Genomic DNA, 18,781 nt, shown 5'->3' with positions numbered 1-18,781 from the left:
TTATTATCAAGTTTTAACAATTGCCTTCTTCACCCTAATTGAATCCATTTCAGAATTTTTGTCAGCCCCGTCTTTGTTTACTGTATTACCTACCTGTTTTTCTGTCGAAGACAAAAGTAGGTAAAACAAAGGAGTAATATGACAAATGGAGTCAATGCAGTTTTTAGTTGACATATCTGTGCAACTGGAGAAGAGAAGGAACTCTTGTGAGTTTCAGACTCATTCTCCTTTTAGTCAAAAACTGTGAGCAGTTCTGTCGTTTGGAAAATACATTTAAATAACTTGCAGTATAAATTGGTTTTAAACCAATGTATATTATATTTTTATTATTTTTTATATTAAAAAAAACCAAATACAGTTGACTCACAATACTCTAAGTTCCAAGGGACTAAAATATTCAACTTATTCTAAGTTCCTACAGCTTTCTCAACAATTTGGAACCTAATGAAATTTTAAAGATAAAAGAATATTCAAGCTTTAAGGCTTCGAGTCAACAAGATTTCAGTATATTTCGGGAGAGATGGTGAAAACTGAATGATTTTTTTTTATTTCCTCCCTAAACAACAGGTACTCGGAGGATGACCTCCACAACTCACGAGACGGTTTTTCCTCACGACTGGGATACCAGTACCAGCGCAGCAGTCTAACTGGTTCTTCATCTCTCAGCAATCTAAATGTGGATCCTTCTATAACCCCCCAGACTGTGGTCATGACCAAAGGACGCATGGTGCGCTCTTCACTCAAAAAACTTGAAAAGCAACAAGATGAAATTTTCGAGTTATAACCAGGTATGCTATCTTCAACTCTATTCTCAATCAAATAATCAGTAACTTTTTTTTTAAATCTTAATTCTAATTTATGCAGTCGGAACTTGCTATTCATACACAATTGGTTCCAGAAAGCGGTTCAAATGGCAATCTTTTGAAATGGCAAATCATTTTCTCCCCTTGAGATATAATGTTAATTGTATTAATCCATGCCAGATCACATATGATTGCTTTTTCAAATCTAAAAAAAAAGTAAATCTGCGGTATGGTGCATGCATCAATTAACAACCAAAGGTTTAATTTTGAGATCCCCATTAGCAGACAACAAGAGTAAGCCTATCCTTAATATGCTTTTGGGCATATAATTTCTCCTCTTTTGTGATATAGGTTCTCTGAGGCATCTTGCACCAGAAGAGGCCAGTTTTGTCACAATTAAAAGCTTGGTGAGGAATTAATTCCTCGACTCTCTGCAAAGTTTTAACATGCTTTACCGATTTGCCGGGTCAGAGACAAGAGTTCCACTTTCAAACTTGTAGTTTTTGCAATTCAATTGTCATTTTCTATGCTTTCCTTTTCTGCTTGGTTTAATTATTAATCTTTCTTGAACACACGACTGCACATCTTTTAATTAAAAAAATAGCTATAAAGTATCAAGCTTCAGAGTTTACACAGTGTGTAGCGCATACAAAGGCTGATGAGACCTAGCTGTGGCAACCACGTGACTGAAGCAATAATTAAGTGATACTGTTCAAATTGCAGAGCGAGCATAGGAACGACTGTTGAATTACTTGAACATGTTCTACAAACAATGAGTTTTATGAGAAGAGAGGTGGACAAATGCCGTGGTTCCACTGTGCTTAAAAAATAGTTAATGGTGTTTTTTTTTTTTTTGCAAAAAATTAATTTTTATTTGGTTAAACAAAATTGTAAATACAGAAAGTTAGCCAAGTTTAACAGAACGGTCAACTTGTGTGGTTCTTTGGTACAATGCATGTACACATTTCAGTTAATTTGCATTAACATACAGAAGATTGCACATTTTATACAAATTCTGGATGTTTGGAGTATTTCATGATACATATTTATGAAACCAAAAAAACAGCATTACACTAGTTTTTTGTGCTATTTTTGTTGGTTTTAAGGAGAAATTGCACCCTTAGTGCATCAAAAAATGGGAGCATTGAATTTTTAACACAATCTGTTCATATATGTGTACATTAGCATGTATCACAAAAAAAAAAATGGAAATTCAAAATTTCAAGTTGATAAAAAATTGTTACTACATTCACATACTTGCCAAAACAAAAATTTGAAATTAAAAAGTGTTTAGATCTCACTGAATGAAATTGAAGTTTCAAATTTAAAAGTATTTTTGAATTTTCTTTTTGTTTACAAATTTAAAGTAATTATTGTTTTTAAAGTACAAAAACATAAAGTGTAGAAAGGCACTTACCCTTAAAAAATTATTATTTTCTGTCGTTAAGTATAAAAGTCTTTTGGAATCAAACTGAAAACTTAACTTTTTTATCCAATACCCATAACTTTCATTTTATTCAGTTGATGTTTGTACATTTTTTGGATTGGTAAACTACTAGGAACCATGTAAATCTATCACATTTTAAATTAGTTTATTAGTCTCAACTTGTTATATGAGTGCATGACATTAGAAACATTGAGAGAAAAAATTAGTTAAGAACTCATCTCATATGCCCCACCCTTGGCGTCATTTTCCTGTCGGGGCCAAGAAAGCGTCGCCAGGAAAACGATGTGTGACAACATATGTCATACATCGTTCTTAGCGATGCTTTTTTAGTGCCAACAGGAAAAATTCGGATAAAAAAACATGATCAAAGCATTTCAGAACACTATATATATAAAAACAACATAAAACCACAACAAAAACCATCTCAAATATACGCTTCAAAAATACCAGAAACTAGAAAAGGTTTGTACAGAAAGAAATAAAAGCTACTTTCTAACATGCATTTCATCAAATAAAAACTTTTCTCATACTCTGCTAAAGAGCAAAGCGATTCAAATTACGGTGTTTAAAGCAGAAAACATCCCCAAAATGAATAACTATTTCAGCCAAAGAAACGCTTAGTTACTCAAATTTTGATGTATGAAAATCAGAAATGTCTCAACAGAACATCCCAAACATAAACATTACAAAAATACCATATATTAATTTGCTGTCCAGACATACTTTCAAAATACCTATTATATTTTACATAAAATAACACCTTCATATTTTTATAAAATGCTAGAGTCAACTATTTTCAGAAATTCAGTACCTAAAGGAGGCACGTTTATGGAATGTGTCTAAATAATTGGTGGCATCGATAAGAATTAACTTTTAGAATAAAAAAAAACCATACTATTTTTGTAAAATTAATTTACATACAGTAAAAATAATGTTAAAAACTACAAGAAACCCTCAGATTTTGTAAAAACAAAGAATTTCAAAAGTGAGAGGTTTTTTTTTTAATTCTAAAAAAAAGAACTTACCTTTTTATGATATAAATCCTCACACTCAGTCTGAAACAAAACAACATATGACAATGGCTACCCTACAGATACACACCAAGTTGAAGTTTAGTTTTAACTAGCATTCAAGTTCGAAGAAACTGGCATTTTCTAATATTTATTCATCAAAAGACAACTATTGAATTTAAACTAACAACAAAAAAAGCTTTCCTGTAAGGTATATTGCACGAAAAAACAAAAATCTCTCCTGCATGAAACTGATAACAGATAAACAATTTTGAACAGATCTAAGATTGCCTTTGGGTTGCCAAACACAGGTTAGTTTCGGCAGGGATACCATGCTTAAAAAACTATCGCCTCATTAACGAGAAAAATGTGTCAATTTTGTGAAAAAAAATCGGATGTTGCCAAATGAAGGGGGGGGAGTGTATATCACATCTGTACCATTAATCACTTTTAAAAAAATATTTAGATGAAAAAGTTTACAAAAACAGCTGTTAAGTGTGCTTAACACTGAATTTGAATAACCTTATTCAAAGAAATTCTGATTTCATTTTTATATTTCTTAATTGAACCACAGTTGTATTCCTCTTTTTCAACCTGCAGCCAAAGCTTTTGGTTAGGCTGATTGTCAGAGGAAAAATACAATGCTGTGAATAAAATATGGGTATAAAATTGATGGAACATTTTAGCGTTAAATTATGTAGGTCATTATCAGCCACCTAGCATAAGAAATTTTTCCTGGGTCTCTCTGCTTGCCAATTATTGGGAGCATTTACCTGTAAGCACAGCCTGACACATATCACATATATTTATGATCAGTGTTCAGGTCTTTAATACCAACCTCTGGAAAAATACTACATGAGGTGATTCGCCAGTAGTAGTATGTAATTATGTTCCCTTAAAGGTCGCCCCTGATTGGTTGTTGGGTGGATGATGTCATCACTGATGACTAATAGGTTAAAATGTCGTGAAAACTTAGTGATATTTGTCGCCAAAAATAAGTCACCAAAAAATGGTGCCAACTTTATATCTTCAATTTCTTGCCAAGCCTACAAACGCATATGATGTCAATGATATATGAGATGTCGAAGGCACCTCAGGCGGAGAATCTAGCCATCCTAGACCGCTTGTATAATGCTTAAATATTAAAACATACTACTAAAAATAATGCATTGATATTATGAGTGACTATTGTAAGTACAGAAAACTCCCAATTATCTGCAGAATAGGGTGACATGGTAACTGCGGATAATCCGCAAAATCAATTAAAAGCGATAGCTGAAAAAATCAACTCTCACACATACTTTTAACTTCTGCCAGCAATGACTATTAAATTTTAAAACGTCACCAAATTAGGGACATTTAGCAATTTTTCAACAAATTTTGCGCCAAAAATAAGTTGCCAAAAATTCTGCCAACTTAGCAATATCTCTTTAATTTCTTGCTAAGTCCATAGCAGCCACTCCAAGCAGCTATGACATCACCATCATGTTGCCGCAGGTCCCAAACGTTACCGTCATCCCGAATCTAGTCAGCATAGCTGCCAGAATAATGCCAGTGTATTTATGAGCCAGAAATGGCGTTGGATCGATCGACGTGTGACAAAAATTGTTTGTTCGAAAATTTAAGTACCAACTGAAGAAACACTCTTTCCACTCTGCATTTTAAAGATTTTTTCCTTAAGCTTTGCACATGGTGTTAAGTGGTTGGTGCTTCTACTACCATCTTACCCTGTGAGTTATGCAAAATGCTTCTTCTTTGTATTGTCACTAGGATAAACAATTTTCATCTTTGCAGTTTTTGTCACATGCCACTTGTTACAGCGCAGTTTGAGGTTTTTCACTACGCGGATCAATTTGCACAAAAAAAATATGGATGTTGAAATTCAAAATTTCCAAAATTAGTTTTCTATAACAGAATCTGAGTTAGTATTGTGTTGTGTAAAATTTTTGCAATTAGGAGAACATCTGTTCAAATAAATATCACAAATTTTGGTTCTATTGGTTTTAGCAGACAAGCTGTTAGTCAATTACTTGCAAAAATATATATATATATATAATTTTTTTTAACAAAAGTAGCATTATATTTTATCTTATCTAAAAAATGATTGTAATCAGATTGGTTTCAAGAAGAAGCTTTAAAACCAACATAAGTTCATTACTTGACTGTTCTGGTCAACTACTGGCATTAATTGCATTTTAGACAACCAGTAGTTGACCACCCCTCAAACCCAGTATAAATGGTTAATAAATTGATGCATTTTTTTTATTTACTTAGTATAGACATGGATAGTCTGCATATATCTGTAAATGAACCTGAAGAATAAAATTTAACGTCGAGGAATACGATTTAACATTTTATCTCATGACAATTCTCACTAGTAAGAAAAGTGATTTTCTTGCAATTTTTTATATGTCTTTGTAATTGTATCGTCCTAACCTCCATTCAAATCTTTAGTTGCAACTGTAAATTATAAGAGAACACTTCATGCGATGCTATAAATTAGTTCCAAAATTCAGATTAAAAATATCTACTTATTTATTCTTGTTTTGTACATGTTAGTTCTCCAATGATCAACTACTGGCACGTGGTCAACTACTGGCAAATCACCCTATTTTAATATACTCAAAAACTGTTAAATTTTGGCAGTTTCCCAAGTAGCATCAACTCATCGAATTTTGCTCGGTCTATCATCGACTCCTCCTCCCCTCTCCCTCCCTCATCGCGTAACCAGGCTGATATCATTGCGATCAGAATTTGAGAACCGGTTTTCGATGAGCTGTTTTTTATCGAAAAATGAAATCGTAACAATCAAATTTTCCGATTAGAATTTGCCATTAGAATTTGCCGGTCAAATTTTCATCGGGAAAAAAAGATCGTAATGATCAAATTTTCCGATGAAAATTTTCCAAGCGAAATTTCATCCAAAAACGAAATCGTAGCGATCAAATTTTCCGATGCAAATTTGCTGAGCTGTACAGTGGCGTAGCTAGACCCGACTTTCGGGGGGGGGTTACTTCTTTTATATATATATATATATATATATAAATAATATATAATATATATATATATATATATATATAAATAATATATATAATATATATATATATATATATATATATATATATATATATATATATATATAAATAATATATATAATATATATATATATATATATATATATATATATATATATATATATTATATATATATTATATAATCGCTTGGAATTTTTTCCTTTTCTTTTTTTTTACTTTCTCTTCTCTCTTCTTTTTCTCTTTTTTTTTTTGAGACTAACGTTTCGGGGGGGGTTTTGTCCCCAAAACCCCCCCCCTTAGCTACGCCCCTGGAGCTGTATTTCATCAGAAAAAGAGATCGTAACGATCAAATTTTCCAATGAAAATTTGCCGGGTTACATTTCATTGGAAAAAAAAGTAGGTCGTTTAAATTTTCCGATAAAAATTTTCCCAATACATAACCTTGCCCCCCGATAGATGGCGCCACAAATGATTTTCCATTTAACACATTACTTTCCTCCTTGGAAAAACATTACTTGTCTACTGGTTAGCGTATGAATCTCGTATTCCAGAGGTCCAGGGTTCGATTCCCGGCTAAATCGACTTAGATTGAACTCATCAATCACCGTTCATCAAAAGTAAGAAATAAGAAATTAAATAAACAAGTTATTAAAAAAAAATAAAATATATTAAATAAATGTTCCAAATGACGGCAACCAAAAATACCCCGCCTGAAAGTTTTCAAGATGGCGGAAGGGTCACGTGATTGTCCAAGATGGCGGACCCCCCTTCCCACTGTTAATTTTTTTCCCTCCTGCTTGTCCCTATATCGCGGTTGTTACTACTTCTCATCGTATTTTCATCCTAAATTCATCGCCTCGGAACAGCACTGCTCGTATATTGCTCCAAATCTCATTGTATTTTCATCCAAAATTCATCGCCTCGGAACAGCACTGCTCGTATATTGCTCCAAATCTCATTGTATTTTCATCCAAAATTCATCGCCTCGGAACAGCACTGCTCGTATATTGCTCCAAATCTCATTGTATTTTCATCCTAAATTCATCGCCTCGGAACAGCACTGCTCGTATATTGCTCCAAATCTCATTGTATTTTCATCCAAAATTCATCGCCTCGGAACAGCACTGCTTGTATATTGCTCAAAATCCCAACGGGTTAAGGAGCAAAATTCATCGGTTTTGATGATCGGATTTTACTATTGCCGATGAGACATATTGGAGCAATTTCCGATGAAAACTCATCGGAATCCGATCATCAGCCGATCAAAGTTTGATTGGATTTCGATGATCGGCCGATGAGTTGATGCTACTCGGGTTTGTTACACCTTTCACTTTAGGTCTGCTGAATGAAGTTGGTCCAGAAATTGCACCATCGAAGGTAACAAAGACTTTCCTAAGATGCAGTCTGGTTTTTAAATGAAGCAAACAAACCTCCACTTGCACTGGGTGTTTTAATGCACTTTCAAACAACAATGCAATTGATCCATTAGAGACTCCAGTATTTGTTGCTTGCCATCCAATCTAACAGCTTTAACAGTTGCCTCATCAAGCCTTTATGTTTCATGTATTTTAGTATTGATGATGCAATGTCTGGAGTTATTTGACCAAAATAATTTGAATTTTGTTCTTCCACCAAACCAAAGATATGTTCTTCATTTATGCTTTTCGAAACAGATTTACCACGCACAATATCTTTCTCGATCATCGAAATGCGAAGCAATTATTTCCGAAGTGAGAGTTGAACTAATACTTTAATTGTACTTCACCTTCACACGAAAAACCTTGGATTATCAATTACCACTTCCTAAATTTCTGGTGTTACTATAATTAAATCCTGTAAAACAGTACTTGCTAATGAGCTGCTGTTCTATTGGAAATGCCTCTGCGATCACATGTTCTAGAAAACAAAAGCAGATCTAATTGTAGGCATGTTTTACTGAAATGCTGGAGATTTCCTTTTCATCCTTTGATGAAATAATTCTATTGAACTTTGATTTTTCTGTACGAACCATGATGCTGGAAGAAAACAACTCAACAAATGTGTCAATTTTCACCAGAGTGATGATTTTTTTTTGTAAATATATATATACGTAGTAGGGTCAAAAAGTTCCCGGAATAGTCGCTTACAGTCAGGTATTTGTTCGCTGGGAGGGAAATTTGTGTTTAGGAGGTTGGCATCACTGCTAGTGAAGGTCATATGAGGTTCAACAGGCAGATGTTGTTAGTCTCGTGCGTGCGGTGTATTAATATTGTAGTCTCTGATTTCTCTTTCGTCGAATTGTGTAATGTCGTCATTAGAGCAACGTGGCAATATTAAATTCTGTGTGTTGCTGGAGAAATCACCCTCAGAGACTCTTGAGATGCTGAGAAAAGCATACGGAAACTCTGCGATGAAGAAATCGGCAGTTTACGAGTGGCACAAGCGTTTCCTTGGCGGTCGCACAACAATTGAAGATAATGTTCGGACTGGGCGGCCTTCCACTTCCACTACAGATGACAATGTTGAGCGCGTTCGAAAACTTGTGCCTGCGGACAGGCGAACAAACATCGATACTATTGCCTCCGAACTTGGTATTTCACATGGGAGTGTTCACAGCATTCTTCATAATGACTTGAACATGCATCGTGTTTGCTTACACATGGTCCGAAAATGTTATCCCCTGAGCAAAAGGAAATGAGAGTGACCATGTCCAGGGACTTGATTGAAATGGCTGATGCAGACGACAGCTTCCTGCGCAAAATTATAACAGGTGATGAGACTTGGTGCTTTCTTTACGACACTCAGAGAAACGGCAGTCTGCTGAATGGAAGTCAAAAAGTTTACCCAGAAAACAAAAATTTCGCTTGGACAGAAGCCGGGGTAAAGTAATGTTCGAGGTATTTTTTGATTACCGTGGCTTAATTCATTATGAATTTATTCCTGAAGGGAGAACAGTAAATAAAGAAATGTACAGAGAGATCTTAAAACGGTTATGAGATTCAATTCGACGAAAAAGACCTGAAAAATGGGCAGAAAATGATTGGTTTTTGTTGCATGACAATGCCCCTTCACATCGCTCTCTATTGGTGAAACAGTACTTAGCTAAGAACAATGTTACCACTCTGGAACACCCACCATATTCTCCCGATCTTGCACCACCAGATTTTTACCTGTTTCCACTGCTGAAATTAGCATTGAAGAGACGTCGTTTTGCTAATTCATCGGAGGTGATTGAAAATGCGACGAAGCAGCTGAAAGAACTTTCAAAAACCGACTTTCAGGAGTGTTTCCAACAATTGTACGAATGCTGGAATAAGTGTGTGGATGCAGAGTATTTTGAAGGAAAATAATGTAAGAATGTAATATATATTTTCAATTAAATTGTATTAACCAATTCCGGGAACTTTTTGACCCTACCTTGTATATATTGAATTTAAATTAGATTTTTAAAAAAAGAATTTAAACTCCAGTCTTTAGTTAATTTACATTTATAAACAAAATTAAACTTGAAATTGAACTTTTTTTAAATAACAAAACCATTATATAATTGTTTTATGATCAACCAAGATGGTGTTTAATATACAAAATTTTTGTGTTAACTTCAACATCTTCATGAAATTCTTTTTCTTCATTTCGTTATATTTTCATACAACACTCTCACAGTTATGAGCCAAGATTTTTCATTCTTCAAAACATAATTTTTCATATAACACATTTAACACAACCATTCACATTTAACACATGCATGTGTAACACTGCTTCTATGGTAGTAATAAAAGAATATTAAAAAAGGCTTCTTGGTATGCATAATCTTAATTTTGACCTAGTCAATTAAGTTGTCCAAAACATTTGAAAAATGTTTGGAGGACTTAATTGGAGTGGTCACTATGAATTATGACCTATGTAGTCAATCAAAGTCAACTAATTAGGTTAAGTTAATTATACAGGGCTCCCAAATGGTCCGCTTTTCCCGCCAAAGTCCGTTTTTTTAGGGTAAAGTCCGCTTTAGACCTCTTTTTAACATTTTGGTCCGTTTAATCCGCTTTTGTATTGTTTTTACTAAAAAATCAGATTTTAAAAATTTTCATTACATTAAAAGATACTGTGTGCTGACTTATGTTAAGCCCGAACACGCTGCCGCGGCGCCGTTTTTCTATTGAACTTGACTTTCTGGTATTATTTCGCTTCAGATTGACGTCATTACTCCTCCTCCCACCGCTGTAACATGGAAATCTAGCAAATGGAGAAGTTTGGGGGAAGCGTTATGACGTGAAATCAAAGCATTTTGCTATCGATATTTTTCACGGGTTCGTACGCACTTGAAAAAAATCAAGAATGTTTCATCAGTGCAATTTTCTGAACTTGTGTTCGATAAGCATCGCGAAAAATTACTTCCTCTGTTTGCGAGTTCAATCTTTTTGCATCTTGTTAATATTTTGATGTTTTTGACAATCAGAAGTTACTTTAACATTCATTAACTTAGATTAACTTATTTTATGTTTAATTACAATAGATAATAATAAACTTTTTTTTCGGAACCATGATAACATCAAACTTTCTTGGACTTCGCCGAAAATTGCTTGCTGGGTTTTAAGATTTCAATCTCTTTGCATCTTGTAAATATTTTGATATTTTTGGCAATCAGAAGTTATTTTGACACACCCCACCATAGATTAGCTTATTTTTTGTTTAATTTTAATAGATAAGAGACTTTTTTTTTCAAAACCATGGCAACATTGAACTTACTCGCACTTTGCGGAAAATTGCTTGTCGTGTTTGAGATTTCAATCTTTTTGCATCTTGTTAATATTTTGATATTTTTGGCAATCGGAAGTTATTTTGGCATACGCCACCATATATTAGCTTTTTTTTTTTTGTTTAATTTTAATAGATAATAAACTTTCTTATTTTTGGAACGATAGCAGCATTGCACTTACTCGAACTTCGCGAGGAATTGCTTCTTGTCTTTGAGATTTCAATCTTTTTGCATCTTGTACATATTTTGATATTTTTGGCAATCAGAAGTTATTTGGACACACTCCACCATAGATTAGCTTATTTTTTGTTTAATTTTAATAGATAAGAGACTACTTTTTTTTCGAAACCATGGCAACATTGAACTTACTCGCACTTCGCGATCGTTTTGCATCTTGTTAATGTTATGATATTTTTGGCAATCGGAAGTTATTTTGACATAACACCTCCTTAGATTAGCTTAATTTTTGGTTAATTTTAATAGACAATTTTTATATTTTTGGTACCATAGCAACATTGAACTTTCTCGCACTTCGCGGAAAGTGCTTGTCGTGTTTGAGATTTCAATCTTTTTGCATCTTGTAAATAATTTGATATTTTTGTCAATCAGAAGTTATTTTGACACACCCCACCATAGATTAGCTTATTTTTTGTTTAATTTTAATAGATAAGAGACTTTTTTTTCAAAACCATGGCAACATTGAACTTACTCGCACTTTGCGGAAAATTGCTTGTCGTGTTTGAGATTTCAATCTTTTTACATCTTGTTAATATTTTGATATTTTTGGCAATCGGAAGTTATTTTGGCATACGCCACCATATATTAGCTTATTTTTTGTTTAATTTTAATAGATAATAAACTTTCTTATTTTTGGAACCATAGCAGCATTGCACTTACTCGAACTTCGCGAGGAATTGCTTCTTGTCTTTGAGATTTCAATCTTTTTGCATCTTGTACATATTTTGATATTTTGCGCAATCGAATGCTATTTTCACATATGCTATCCTAGACTAGCATATTTTATGTTCAATTTTAGTCGTGTTTAGTTTTAGAGATTTTTTTTTTTTTGGAAATCATGCCAACAGTGAACATAACTTCGCGAAAATTTGATTCTCTTATGCAAGATTTCAATCCTTTTGCATCTTGTAATTATTTTAATATTTTTTAAAATTGGAAGCTGTTTTGACATGTGCTACCTCAAATTTTTTTATTTAATTTTATTTTTAAAAACTAAAAAACTTTGTAACCTTATTTTTTTAAGTACTCATAATGAGTATTTTCAATTTGAAAATATAGCTCTATGAATCTAAACACACATTTATTTATTACATTAAGTTATCCAGTAAAAGCAGGCTCAAATTTACATTCAGTGTATTTATCGCTTAAGCAGCATTTGTATATTTTTGGGTATGGTGACTTTAATCAAAAAATTTTCTTTCTCATTAATTTTTATATGTACTTGAAGACAGTTACAATATTTTTTTGGTGCCCGAACAAATAATACGTACATATGAAGAAATGATTTGGATACTTAGCATTCTAATAAATGATTTGCAAACCTCTAATATTTTTGAACTTAGTCAGTTAGTAGCATAGCCAGAAATTACCTCCTGCTTTGGTGTTTGGTCATAAACTCTCATATGTATATAAACTTACCATATTTTGGCTGGAAATATGTGTAAAAAGCAAGGGCTGTGGAGGGGGAGGGGGACCTCCTGGCCTCCAAACTATATCTTCTTGTCTTGCGGTACCTTATATCAAAATGAATTCTCTTTAAACTGGTTATGTGAAAAATTTTGTAAAGTACTATGTACTAAGGTGTTTACTGTAATAACTGTATCTAAAAGGTCTTTATTAGGTATGCACTGATTGATCAGTCACTTGGGTGATTATTTTTAACTAGCCAGTTTTTACCTGTTAAGTAGTAGAAAATTTATTTTACAATTAAAGTTACTCTGTAAGATGGTCAGTCACATGTTTGCTTGTCATTCCCCCCCCCCCCCATCCAAATGTTTGTGTGAATAACATAATTCAATGGATAAGAAGTTCAGATGTACAGAAGGTGATAAGGATTTATCATTAAAAGTCATTATTTTGGTTAATTAACGAATTATCTTCACGTATTTATTGCCAGGCAGCTAATTTGCCTTTTGGTGCTACCCTGGGTTTAACTATGAATGGTCCTCCCAAGGTCCTCTTTTTAATCCTAACTGGTCCTCTTTGGTCCCCTTTTTGATTCAAAGTGGTCCTCTTTTACCCTTTTCTATGGCTAAAATGTGTTGGGAGCCCTGATTATATATTTCTAAGCTATTATTATATAAACATTCATTTGGTTAAGAACATCCATATTTTTAGTGGTATCTGTGCAATTGATCCTATAGTCCATGTTCAAACAGCCCTAACGCATAAAGTATAGCAGAGTTCTTTATGAAAAAATGTTGCATATATATATATATATATATATATATATATATATATATATATATATATATATATATTAATGAATGTGTAAATTTTGTTTCAAAACTTGCATTAATTTAAATTTGTCTTTCTTATTTTAGAATCATTAATTTATGAAGAATGAAACCGACTGCAACTCTAATATCATTAGCAATACTAACCTAGACTGAATTTATGCAGAATTAATATCAGTGCTTCAAAACAGGTGTAAGGTGATATTACTTATATAATCTATGTGAAATTATGCAATGTCATTGTATCATATCATCTTCATCGTCACATGTATGTATATGTGTTATTCATCGATATTGTTAAGAAATGCTTTATATTGAAAGTTGTGCTGTGATGAGTGAATTTTTAGCCATGTGTGTTCCGTTACACTTTTGAAGACTTGCTTTGCAATGTCAGTTTTTACCAGAATGAAGTTTCTACGTGCTTTCATTTCATTTTGACTCCTCAAAAAATAGACGTACAGTAAAACCTGTAAAGTTGACCACCTGTCTAAGTTGACCTCTATTTTCAGGCACAGAATTAGATCTATATTATCAGGGTTCATACGCTCATTCAAAACTCCTCCAATACTCGTTCAATTAGGAATTGTTTTTGAAGGGCCTTGCAAACTCCTTCATTTTGGTTTTATCTCCTTCAAAACTCCTTCTTTTTTAATTCAAGACTACATAATCTTACTATATGACAGTAATTTAAAATACTTTGATCAATAACTTAATTTCGTCACAAGGGCGATGTTATAAGGGAGATTTTAATGCAATAGTAATTTTGTCTATTTATTTTTTTCATAAAGATGTGATTTACAAATTGATTATGAAAGTCATAAAAGTTGAAAATGAAAATATTATTACAAGGCTAAGACATTTCATAAGTGAAGTAAATGTAGTTTTATGATTATTGCTTTTCCTTCCACGACTCTCAGCAGCAAAAGTCAGTTTATCTAATTATTATTTTAATATTTAAAAATACATAAGTATATGTGATTGTGTTGAAAGAACAATTGTTTAACAAATCAGTTATGACAATGTAAAAAGGGGTCATCCACAAGTGTTATCATGCCTTGAGGGGGAGACTGAGATTTATAAAATTGTGACAAGGGGAAGTGAGAAGGTGATATAAAGTGACATCATGCAGTTAATATGAAAAATTTAACATGTGACAAGGGGAGGAGTAAGGTAAGTGTGACACTTTGTGACAAAGGATGAAGTCGATCGAACATGGTGAAAAAAAGTGACATCATTTAAGGACAGCCCAAAAGTACTCCTTCAAAACTCCTCCAAAACTCCTTCATTTTATTTCTGGAATTTAGTACGAACCCTGATCATATAATTCAACCTATATAAGTTGACCACCTGTTAAGTTGACCACTAAAGTAGTGCACGTCAAGTGATCAACTTACACAGGTTTCACTGTACTGATTAACATATTTTCCTGCATATTATTCACGATGGCTTTTAAGCCACAGGCCCTAAAATCAGCCTGAAGAAGAAAAAAAATCTTCGTACAATTCATGGATCATACAATGTCAAAAAACAAAGTTGTTTTGATTTAACATACAATTTTAACAACTAAATTAAAAATGTGAAGTAATAATATTTAAGGAATCATCAAATTTAAACTAAAAAGTAAGGATTTCTTCTTGAAATCATGATTACAGTACGTCAATTACTTAAAGCAAGATACAGGAACAAATGTTTAGTCTAGTGCAAATGAAAATAGCTTTTACTATGACTGTATGGTTGATTTTTTTTACACAGCCTGAATCGTGTAAGAGGAAAATTCCTGCTATGTAAAATAAACAACCATACAGGCTACGGAAACTCTTTATTGATGAATTCTGCTAAAAGTTGAACTTAAATGCTTTGGCATTTAGAAAAAAAAAGTTCAGATAATAGTCAGGAAAATACAATATGATTTTTCATTGAAATTATGGGAAATTGCAACTATTTGGCATGTTTACAAGATGGCTTGAATCAGTTGACTGTTCTTTCACTCTCTTTACAATACCATAATCTTTATAAGAAACATATTTATTGATGTACTGAAATCAGTTCAACTTTCTTGAACCAATAGTAAGCTGCAAATATATTGGATGTTGTTCACAGCAAAATCTTGGGCAAGCAAAAAAGAAAAAAAAAATGCTAATATATGTGCATAACTCCAATTCTTGCTTAGTAGAAAAAAAAAGTTCTTTATGACACTGAAAAAATGTTCTCAGTTCTTATTTTTAACTAAGCTGAAACAATATTAGATTTGTTACAATATATGATCAGTACAAAAGGTATTGTATGGTCTCAAATGAAATCCTCCTTTTTTTTCTCTCTCTCTCTGAAAAATAGGGCCTTAAAGTATTGATAGAGGACCAAATATTATGTTACTTTATTACTGTTTCAGCTACATAATAATTAGGCAAGCTGTGCTACTGATGATGAAATGATTATGTTTTGATTTGTTACTGAAACTAAAAGACAGTTTATGCACTTCTTCGATTGGTTTAAGATTATCAATCATCCTGAAATTCAGTAAAAGTTATGAGATTGTTTTTAAAAAAATAAGCTTTAAAAATATTGTATACGGTCATGGGCATGTCTTATTTATGATTAAATGATAATCATCTTTTGTGGTTTTATTTCCATCTTTAACATTGCTATGCAAAAGAATCAATTGATATTTTGTGGTTGTTCAAGCAAAAAAATGTTTTCAATCTCTGCTCGAAGAAAAATGTTTTACAATGCTGTACAATAAACTTAAGGTATTTGTTCTGTAGGATATTTGCTTTTATTCAAGGTCTAATTTGGAATAAAAGATATGCAGGAGCACAGTGTTTTTCATAGTTGTTATTAATGATAAATAGTCCAAAGCTTCATCTTAAATATAAAACTTAGTTGAAAAAAAATCCAGAATTATTTTTCTATTGGCTTCTATATAAATTAAACCCCTGCATATTGTGTGAAATTGTGATAAACATTGAATAAAAGCTGCAGTTATTTCAGATGTAATCCTGAATGCCTGATTAGTGGCATATATTCTTTCCTCATAAGGAAGAAGGAAGGAGATATTTTACTTGAAACTATCTCCAACTATAGGCTGCTGTTGCCTGAAAAAAAGTGAGGGATCAAAGTAAATGTGAGGGCTGATGTTGGGTGGGAGCTCCTCTAAAACTGACATTTTTTTAGAGGGAAATTGGGCTATAATATTGGATTTTAACATCATTGTTGATAAATATCTTGTCTGAAAGATTCAAGACATGGCTACAAAAATCAAGGCAGATAGACATAGTAGACTCCTTTGTTTCAGTTCAAAAATCTATTTTCATTTCTATGAAATAATAACATGAGAAAAATATTTTTCACTTATTAAGTCAATTCTTCTATCTTTAAACATGTGAAACGGGGAACCCTTTTTTTCAATCAATGATTAATTTTTAACTTGGAAAAGTGGAGGGGCAAGGCCTCATTACTTTTGGAAGTGAGAGCTAGTTATCTACCTTGCCCCTCCCTACGAGCCGCCTACATCTCAGGCTGCTGCCTATCTGTTTAAAGTGAGGTGTTGAGTACGAAAACCAACTCAATCCATGAACTTTTAAGCTTTTTCTTTGGTAATTTGATACTTCTTGGTGAATACTTTTTGAAAAAAAGTGATTTGGAATGAATTCCTTTCAATCAAGCCAAAAGGTTAATTTTCAAAACCAACTTAAAACAAGCTGCAACTGAACAGCCACTTTAAAAATGCTCTGGTAACATCAACAGTATTGTTATAATGAATTACTTAATCAGCTTGCATTTTTAATTTTATGAGATAATGTAGGGGTGCCCATCCCACCAAAAGTATTCGTGTACTCCCCTCAATTGCCAAGGAGTATCCCCCCAACCGCAAAAAGAGAGACCCGAAAGAAAATACCCCTTAAAACAACCCTTTTGAAGATTTCAACGGCTCAGTCTGTGTCTGGACCACCCACCTTCGCCTTCGTGGACATCTATGGGTAATACATAGATAAAATTAAGATACCATAGGAATTTAATCAGAATTTAAGGAAAAGGGAGAAAAAAGCCAATTTGTTACCAAGTACAGTAAAACCTGTAAAGTTTACTACTTTTTTCAGGTGCAAAATTAGTCTTATATCATATAAATCAACCTTTATATATAAACCACCTGTTTGAGTTGACTACTAAAATAGTGCACCATAAGTGGAAAACTTATACAGGTTTTCGTTGCATAAATTTAGAGAAAATATTTACCTTATGAAGATATATAAAGTTAGAGATAAGGTTTTGTGAAAAGCAATTTTTCAATCAAAAATGTGATGTTTCTTTTATGTTTAAACCTACCCCAAAGCTTGTTTAGTCATGTTTGTAGATATATATTTCTTTTCAAATGTGAAGGTACTAAAGGATTATTTGGGTCTAAAAATATTTGTATAACTTTAGCATTACCTAAATTTTTGTCATGCAGTAAAACCTGTAAAGTTGACCGCCTGTCTAAGTTGACTGCTATTTTCAGGCACAGAATTAAAGCTATATCATGTAATTCAATCTCTGTAAGTTAACCACCTGTTTAAGTTGACCACTAAAGTAGTGCACCGCAAGTGGTCAACTTATCAGCAAAGAAGAAATAAGGGTGTTTCTTTAATGAGAGAAAAACTTTAAAACTAAAAAAAAAAAAAAAACATTTGACTTGTTATTGTTTGTTGAGATTAATTATGCTACATTGTTCTAATAACTGCAAATTTAGTTAAGACTTTTAATTTACTTTATTTATGATTTTTTTTCCTTGTACATTGTTTGCAATCATAAAATACTAATTTATGGCCATTATTTCTATTTTTTCTCCATTTCTTCTTCACTTCAGTTGATCTCAGTTATAATATGTAATATATATTTTTTTATGAAAAACAAAACCTTGTAAAAAATGAGAGGGAAGAAGTAAATGAAATCACTTGTCAGTATAAAATGGATGTGTCAGAATTGGAATATATTCTAAACCTCTCATCTTTTGTTGCAACGTAAAATACATAAAATTTGAGGAAATGAGTAACTTTGCAAAACCTTTTCCAACAATTAGTATGCAACAAAACCATTCAAAAGAACTCATACATATTTTCATTCCATTACTTATTTTTTGATCTCTCAGAAATGTAAATATTGATGCCAATCTTGTGCTGTTGTTCATTGTTAGATTTCTTTACAAAAGAAAATTTTATATTACAGTGCCCGCCGCTTACTAAAATCACATTCGTTCTGAGGACATTTGATTTTATAAAGCGGCTGATTTTATAAACCGGC

The 18,781-nt window shown here is 32.6% G+C and overlaps 1 protein-coding gene across 1 annotated transcript in view; it reads left to right on the top strand.

Annotated features, from left to right (window-relative positions):
• The window catches only part of LOC129228396 (lysM and putative peptidoglycan-binding domain-containing protein 2-like), a 66,350-nt gene that overhangs the window by 9,589 nt on the left and 37,980 nt on the right, over window positions 1-18,781 (top strand). Inside the window, exon 3 of the mRNA XM_054863075.1 lies at window positions 568-788. Within this exon, the coding sequence (XP_054719050.1) occupies window positions 568-784 (217 nt within the window). The 3' untranslated portion in view covers window positions 785-788. The remainder of the gene's footprint in view (window positions 1-567; window positions 789-18,781) is intronic.

This window comes from Uloborus diversus, chromosome 8 (genome assembly GCF_026930045.1).
Source record: "Uloborus diversus isolate 005 chromosome 8, Udiv.v.3.1, whole genome shotgun sequence".
Classification (NCBI taxonomy): domain Eukaryota; kingdom Metazoa; phylum Arthropoda; class Arachnida; order Araneae; family Uloboridae; genus Uloborus; species Uloborus diversus.
The sequence above is the reverse complement of the archived record's forward strand: the minus strand, read 5'-3'. Positions and strand labels throughout refer to the sequence as shown.